This window comes from Echinops telfairi, unplaced genomic scaffold (genome assembly GCF_000313985.2).
Source record: "Echinops telfairi isolate 266 unplaced genomic scaffold, ASM31398v2 ScPeMD7_7424;HRSCAF=8462, whole genome shotgun sequence".
Classification (NCBI taxonomy): Eukaryota; Metazoa; Chordata; class Mammalia; order Afrosoricida; family Tenrecidae; genus Echinops; species Echinops telfairi.
The window spans coordinates 25,664,569-25,672,938 of record NW_022111324.1 but is presented as its reverse complement, the minus strand read 5'-3'; the positions used below and the strand labels follow the sequence as shown (position 1 = coordinate 25,672,938).

The 8,370-nt window shown below is 42.5% G+C and overlaps 2 protein-coding genes across 2 annotated transcripts in view; one reads left to right on the top strand and one right to left on the bottom strand.

The window, feature by feature from the left end:
- The window catches only part of RGL1 (ral guanine nucleotide dissociation stimulator like 1), a 362,525-nt gene that overhangs the window by 341,256 nt on the left and 12,899 nt on the right, over nt 1–8,370 (bottom strand). The window lies entirely within an intron of this gene.
- APOBEC4 (apolipoprotein B mRNA editing enzyme catalytic polypeptide like 4) lies at nt 3,106–4,249 on the top strand. The gene has a single exon (XM_004706786.2). The coding sequence runs from the start codon at nt 3,134–3,136 to the stop codon at nt 4,247–4,249; it is 1,116 nt and encodes a 371-aa protein (XP_004706843.1). The 5' UTR covers nt 3,106–3,133.

The following is an 8,370-nucleotide window of genomic DNA, read 5'->3' as shown; positions in this document are numbered from 1 at the left end:
ACCAGCCTGTGTGATCACGAGGTGTCAAAGGGATCAGGGATCAGGCATCATCAGAACAAAAAATCATATCATAGTGAATGAGGGGGGGAGTGCGAAGTGGAGACCCAAAGCCCATTTGTAGGCCACTAGACATCCCCTTACAGAAGGGTCTCAGGGAGGAGACGAGCCAGTCAGGGTGTGATGTAGCAACGATGAAACATACAACTTTCCTCTAGTACCTAAGTGCTTCCTCCTCCCCCACTATCATGATCCAAATTCTACCTTACAAATATGGTTAGACCAGAGGATGTACACTGGTACAGACAGGAACTGGAAACGCAGGGAATCCAGGGCAGATGATCCCTTTAAGACCAGTGGTGTGAGTGGCGATACTAGGAGGGTAGAGGAAAGGTGAGTTGGAAAGGGGGAACTGATTACAAGGATCTACATGTGACCTCCTCCCTGGGGGACAGACAAAGAAAAGTGGGTGAAGAGAGATGTTGGACAGGACAAGATACGATAAAATAATAATTTATAAATTATCAAGGGTTCGTGAGTGGGGGAGCCGAGAAGGAGAGGAAAAAATGTGTTGCTGATGCCAGGGGCTTAAGTGTAGAGCAGATGTGTTGAGAATGATGAGGGCAATGAATGTATAAATGTGGTTTACACATTGATGTATGTATGGATTGTGATATGAATTGTATGAGCCCCTAATAAAACGATTAAAAGAAAAAGGGAAAGGCTGCCACATCACTGACCCATGGAGAGTAGCTGGTGGATTTGAACTGCTGGCCTTTAAGTTGGCAGCTTATGGCTTAACCACTTCAGCACCAGGGCTCCAGCTTCAATAGGTGAGGCCACAATAAATACCTAAGAAATAATAAATTGTATGTAGAAAACTGAAAGGTAATACTGTGTGGCAAGAATCATTTATCTACATTTCCTGAATCAACAGTTGTGATGTCTTCCAGACAGTTAACATTTACTGTTTACAAGACAGAGAAGCATTAAATCCCAACTAAATCCCAGCTGGGTAAGGAGTTAAATGTACAAAATGACACCATAAACTAGGGGAACAAATATGGTTGAGCCCTTCATTGCTCTTTAAAGAGGAAATCATTTCTTAATGCAGGAGTTAAAAAATAATTCAGAAAGTAAAGATTGGACCACCCAAGAATATAAAATTTGGTGTAATGATAAAAGCATAACTAAAAGGCAATAATCTATAAAATATTTACAAGGAAAATGATGCAGTTCCTAGGCTCAATGCTTAAAGAGCTCTTGGAAACCAACACAGAAAAGCCAAACCAAAAAGTAGAAGAGGATCAAAGGGATTTCAGAGAATAAATGGTCTACAGCAGCAGACATGTGGGAAGTGTCCCCCTCCAGAGGAATGGAAATGGCCCTGCTTATCACAGCAGGGGACCAGTGGCTCCTCTCCACACATTTCGAGAGCTTGAGTCTGTCAGTGGAGTGTGGCTTTCCTCATGTGTCCGTCGTTCTCCTGGCCACTGTCCCCGTGCTAACTGTGGACCCCGCACACCCACATCACACTACAGCGAATATGCAGAGTTGGGTACACCTTTCTCGGAAGCAATTTGACAAAGCTTGACGCAATAATGCAACATCGGGTTGTATTTTCTACACTAAGGAAAAGAATCAGATATAAGTGGTTTATGTTTAAAATTGTTGCTCAAAGTGTTAGCTATCCCAGGAAACATGAGGCAAGAACCAGAATATTAAAGTTATACAATAAAATACTAACTAGCCATGGATATTGATTTTTTTAATCATTTTATTGGGGGCTCGTACAATTCTTATCAAAATCCATACATACATCCATTGTGTCAAGCACATATGTACATTTGTTGCCATCATCATTCTCAAAACATTTGCCTTCTACTTGAGTCCTTAATATCAGCTCCTCATTTTCCCCCCTTCCTCCCCACTCCCCCTTCCTCATGAACCCTTCATAATTCATAAATTATTATTATTATTTTGTCATATGTTACACTGTCCGACGTCTCCCCCCACCCTCTTCTCTGCTGTCCATCCCCCAGGGAGGAGGCTATACACAGATTCTCGTAATCAGTTGGATATTGATTTTTAAAGGTTTTTACTAACACAGGCAAGTGCTTATAACATGATACTAAATTAAAAAGTTATAAAAGTTTTTGTTTGTTTATTTTTGCTATGTAATGTTATGGCATTGCCTTGCAAAAAGAGAGGGAGAAAGGTACTACTAACAGTGATGAGAACGTAAGGTGAGGGGGGCAAAGGGAGCTGATGCAAGGAGTCAAGAAGGAAGAGAATGCTGTGAAACGGACTGTGATAGCAATTGTACAATACTGCTTGATGTGCCTGAACTTTTGGATATATGATACCTGTATTAACTCCCAATCAAATGGTTTTGGAAACAGGTAAGAAGAAAGAAAGAGCGAGAGAATGATGGTATGGCATGATACAGGTCTTTTTTTTCTTCTTTATGTACCAGGTGTTGTTTAAATATGCTATAATAAACATGTTTATACATTAAAGATATTTTTAATGTTTTACAGCTATGTGAGAACATTGATAACCACAGTATGTGAATAGCCTCCACCCCAGACAGAGCACCTCAGAATGTGGGATACCGCAGCCGTAATTAGGGTAAGTTTTAACATCTTACCATTTGCGTCTCCTTTAACCCATTTTTAACTTGTTGTAGTTTTTATTACATTCTGCTAACTTTTGAATTGAAGCTCCAATTCTGTGTTTTATTCTATGGTAGTTGCTGGGTTTCTGTTTGGTTTTTATTTGAATGATTTTCTTTATATGAAACTCAGGACAGGTAGATGTATAGAGACAGCAACTAGATGAATATTTTCTTAGGGCTGTGACAGGAGGCTGGGGGAAAGGGGAAGCTAATATAAGAATGAAGGAAATGTTCTAGAATTGGTTGGGGTGATGAATGCACAACTCTCTTTAATATACTTAAACATGAATTGTTTGATACATGAATTATATATCAATAAAATGTTTTAAAGGTGAATCAAAAGAAGAATTACATGACAACAAATTAGTGTATTGCCTTTAGTTTTTCCTGCCTGGTTTTGTATATTATTTTTCTCTCTTTCTCTTTTAGGGTTGCAGCTAGAAGATAATAAAACTAGAAATGGAGCCTTTATATGAGGAGTATCTAGCAAATAGCGGAACAATAGTAAAACCTTACCACTGGCTTAACTTCTCTCTAGATTGTTCTAATTGCCCTTACCATATCCGAACAGGTGAAGAAGCAAGAGTGCCCCCCACAGAATTTTCTCAGATGTTTGGATTCCCGTATGGGCCAACGTGTTCTCAAACAAGACACCTCATCTTTTATGAACTAAAAACTTCTTCTGGTGGCCTGGTGCAAAAGGGCCATGCAAGCAGTTGCACTGGGAGCCACATTCATCCAGAATCAATGCTATTTGAGACAGAAGGTTACCTCGATGCAGCCTTAGACAGTAATGGCGCTATCAGGCACATCATTCTGTATTCTAACAACTCTCCTTGTAACGAAGCTAGCCACTGCTGCATCAGCAAAATGTACAATTTCCTGATGGTGTATCCAGATATCACTCTTAGTATTTACTTTTCTCAGTTCTATCACACTGAGACGGATTTTCCTGCCTCCGCGTGGAACCGCGAAGCTCTCCGGAGCCTGGCCAGCTTATGGCCGCAGGTCACTCTGAGTCCAATCAGTGGTGGGATGTGGCATTTTCTCCTCAATGACTTTGTGAGTGGTGTCTCCGGACCGGCTGCTTTCCAGCCCATTTTACCTGGAAGAGCCCTGGCAGACAGGTACAATGCTTATGAAATCGGCGCCATCACCGGGGTGAGGCCTTATTACACAGAGGTTCTGCCACAGACGAAAGAGACTCCAAACATCAAAGTTCAATCCACTTCGGAGAGCTATCCTTCAACCAATATCTTCCCAACACCATCTTTCCAAGTGACAAGTGGACATCTACAACCCCACTTGACACCATGCCCCCGGATCCCTGTCATTTTCCTGCTGGTGCCTTTCAGAGAGCTCCCACCAATCCAGGTGGGTCAGAACGTACGTAAGCCCAAGAATGTAGTGAGGCACTTAAACATGCTTCAGGAAGCCACGGACCTCACAAGGCCTCCCCCTGAAAGGCCAGTGGATACAGTGGAGATCACAGAACAATTTGCAAGTGCCAAAGAGGCAGATGAAAGAAGAAGAAAGGGAGAAAGTAAAACCTACATCTCTATGGCCAGAGACTGAATGTCATCAAAGGGCTTATTACACAGCCCGCAGAAGTCAAGAAACGTTTTCTCTTGCGCCTGATCCAAGACGCAGATAAATCAATGCAGATAAAGCAAAAGCTAAATTATTCCCTGTGCGCCTATTATAAAGCAATGCTATCTTTAGCGTCATCTGAAATGTTTCCATCAGCAGCTTGATCTCGCTCCTGGACTCGCGTGGGGACAGCATCAAAATGGAGCCAGCAATACCTTGCTAATATTGTGTTACAGAGAAGTCATGTCATTATTTTAGTCTAACTACATCATCTTTCCACCAAAAGAGCCCGAGGACTAAATAGCTTCCTACATTGGTTTCGATATAAAAATTTACTGTAAGATTGGAAAGATGCCTAAAGTTAGTGACAGTAAGTGCTGTTTGCAAGAGCAAACCAGTGATTTTCCATTCATCGTGATGCTTGGACAAAAGATTTTCAGCAGGCCCTTTTTTCTTAAGTGATTCAAAATAATTTTGTGTGCAGAAAAGCTCTTTGGCTAATTGATATTTTACAGCTACAAAATTGACCCTGAAACCTAGGCACCCACTCAAGTTTGATCTTTCCCAGTTCAGGCCTCTTCCTCCCAAATGATGCTGAACGATACATGATCCCAGCCCTCCTTACGGCTGTCCAGGGCCACCTCTGCCTGCGTGTGGCCCTATCTCCTCAGCAAGTCTGGAAGTGCCCATGGGCAAGTACCGTCTCTCTCCTCGTCGTTTTGTCCCCTTAGGAGAAGTAGGAAGACTGGTCAAGGGCTTGTTGAGCCACTGGACGCCTGCAATCGGCATCGGTATTCTTCCTAGCCGCCACGCCACCTGTCTCTGGTCCTGCTCCCTGAGGCATAGTTTCTCAGCTTCCCGTTCTTCTGATCCCTTCCCCTGCACCAGTTCATATTAGTGCATTCGCTTAGCATTTTGTGCACAGCGTAATTCTCCTAGGAAGGGCTCCCTGGCTAACTCCCTCAACATTCACATGAATGTTCTTTGTATGTGCTATATTAATTCACATTTGCTGTCTCATTTCTCTTGGAAATATATGAAAGTGCATTATAAGCAACTTGCTATTTTAAAATGTAATAAAAGTAATACTAAACTAATAAGATAGTTTTGCCATTAAATGGTAACATTTAAGACACCTAACTCCCATACCCAAAAACAAAGAAAAGGGGAGGGAGGAAAACACTTGAGGAATATGAGTGGCTATTGTGATTAAACAAATAAATTTCTATCGTCAGTCTACAAATTTGTACAGAAGTATTCAAATATAATCACATTGTGGGTATATGTTGGTGGTGGTAGTCGATGTTGTAGTTGGCTCCTACAATACAAACTCTGCCCAGGACGGCAGCATCCTCCCAACGGTGCCTCTGTTGGAGCCCATTGTCGCAATCATGTGTTGTATCAGTGACCCGTTTCTTTTCCAAACACGATGTCCTTATGCAGTGCCTGGTCCGCCCTGATAGCATGTCAAGTACATGAGACAACGTCTCTTCGTTCTCAGTTCTAAGGAGAATACTGTCTATACTTCATCCCAGAAAGACTTGTTTGTTCTTCTAGCAATCCAAGATACACTCAATGTTCTTCCCCCAAGATCATCATTCAAACGTTTCAGTTCTTCCTCAGTCTTCCTTATTCCTGGTCTATTCAAAAGGGCTGGTTCTCAATCACAATGATCTTCCTATAACCCCTCCCAGGGGGCTGGACAAGAGAAAAGTGGGTGAAGGGAGACAGCGGTCAGTGTAAGATGTGAAAATAATAATAATTTATAAATTATCAAGGGTTCATGAGGGAGGGGGGAAGGAGTCGATGCCAGGGGCTTACATGGAGAGCAAATGTTTTGAGAATGATGAGGGCAATGAACGTCCAAATGTGCTTTATACAATTGATGTATGTATGGATTGTAATAAGAGTTGTATGAGCCCCCAATAAAGTGATTTAAAAAGGAGGGTAGCTGGTTCTATGAGATCTACCTGCATCCTGTCGCCCAGCCAGAGTCTGTCACTGCAGGTGAAGCTGCTGCTGCAGCATCATCAGCCTTAGTGGCACCAGAACATCCTTGTCTTCCGCACTAAGACCTACAGCAACGTTCTGGTGGTGGTGTATGACATCATCTAGTGGGCGTAGAGGGACTAGTTCCCAGACCATGCAAGGTGTTGATCTTCAGGTGCGGGGATGGGGTGTCCTGCGGGAAGTAGTGGAACACCCCTCGATGGAGGCCTTGATATCCAGTACAGCACGGATGAGGATGTCATCCAAGGAAGTCCTGGCCTGGAATGGTTGTTGGCTCAAAGCTGACCCACCACGTGACGGTTTTGAGTTCATGAGAGTGAACCAGGTGCTTCCGATGTCTCATCACGGATTTCTCAGACCCTGTGGTCCAGCGGAGAACCTCGTCAAGGAATCCTACTGCCCGCTCAGGACTATATCATGAAGATAAAATCAGCCATTAGTTTTCATCCACATTTGCTGACTATAGAGACTTGAAAGTGGTGACGAGCATGCAGATAACCAATGGTGGTGGTTGGTGAATCTTCACCCCATTATGTTTTCTGGACAGCCATACATGAATACGGCCCAGGAACACTGAAGATCCTTTTGACCCAGACAGATTCCTGCATCTTGTGTTTCCATCTCCTTCATTTACTGTCCGAATCTCCTTGAGTGGCCAAGAGACAGACTTCTCGAAGCCCACGCCATGGATGCGCTTGTGAATGCTGATGGTGTTCTCTCTGGTCACATCTCCACTACCCTGAGAGCAAAACGGCCCTTCTTCTTCTCACTGCCTTTCTTTCGGGAGCCACCATGCTAGGACCAGGTTGGAAAGAAGAGTACGAGGAATCGTGCAGGCCCATGTTACATGGCTTTTCCAGGTATGTTATCTAACTTTCCAAGAACAAGAAGCATGATGGTTTTCTGTCGCTCAAAACTATTCCAGACAATAAAAAAGATACGTAAATCTTCCCAATTTATTTGACAAAAGTGAGACTAATCCTACCAAAATAGCACCAAGAAAGAAAACCATGAACAATCTGACTTGACAATTTAGAATTCTGCACCATGTAATCAAACTATAACCTAATCAAAGCTCAGCAGTGAATGAAAATAGTACTATTTAATAACTAAATAGACTATATTGAGGAGTATGGAATGTTTCCGTACAGAAAAATGCATACATGTAATGCGTTATATTAATAAATTGAACATGTAAAATCATGACTTTTATCATTAGACACCAAAAACGTATCTGGCAAATTCAGCAGTCCTTCATAAAAATCAGAAACCAAACCAAAACCCGGAACCTGCGCCGCAGCAACTCTGTATCGGGTCTCTGAGGTTGGGGATCTTTAGGGAGCAGATAGTCTCAACTTTCTCCCATGAGCAATGGACGGGTTTGAACCCCCGACCTTGCTGTTAGCAGCCCGAAGTTTATTCCACAGCAATGCCATAGTGACAACTGGTGAAACACCAAAGATATTTACATTAAAAGAAGAGCAAATCAGGGAATTCTACAACCACTCAATTTCTCAACATTTTTATCACTTATTTATTTTTCCTGTTGTATTATTTTCTCCTCCTCGTCTCCCTGCCCTGAATCTATTTCAACTCATATCAACCTCGTTTTCAAGACTCTAGCTAGTACAGTAGGAACCCTGGTAGTGTAGTCGGTTATGCACTGGATTGCTAGCCACAAGTTCTGCAATTCAAACCCACCAGCCACTCCGAGAGAGAACAATAAGGTTTTCTGCTCCCATCAAGATGTACAGCAGCTGAAAACCACAGAGGTGGTTCTATTCTGGGTTATTGGTTCAGTACGGGTCTAAAGTGATTCCATGACAGTAAAATGAGAAGAAGCTAATGTAGTAAGATAAGGAAATTAGATTACATAAATATTGGGAGAGAAATTTTTAATTATTATTTCAAATGATGTGGTTATAAATTTAGACAACGGTTATCATTAAAAAGCGATGGCGGGAAGGTAGAGGGAAGGAGAGGGAGAAAGGGGGAACAGAGGACAAGGTCTACATGTGGCCTCCTCCCTGGGGGACGGACACCGGAGAAGTGGGTGAGGGAGACGTGGGATGGGGTAAGATATGATAAAATAATAA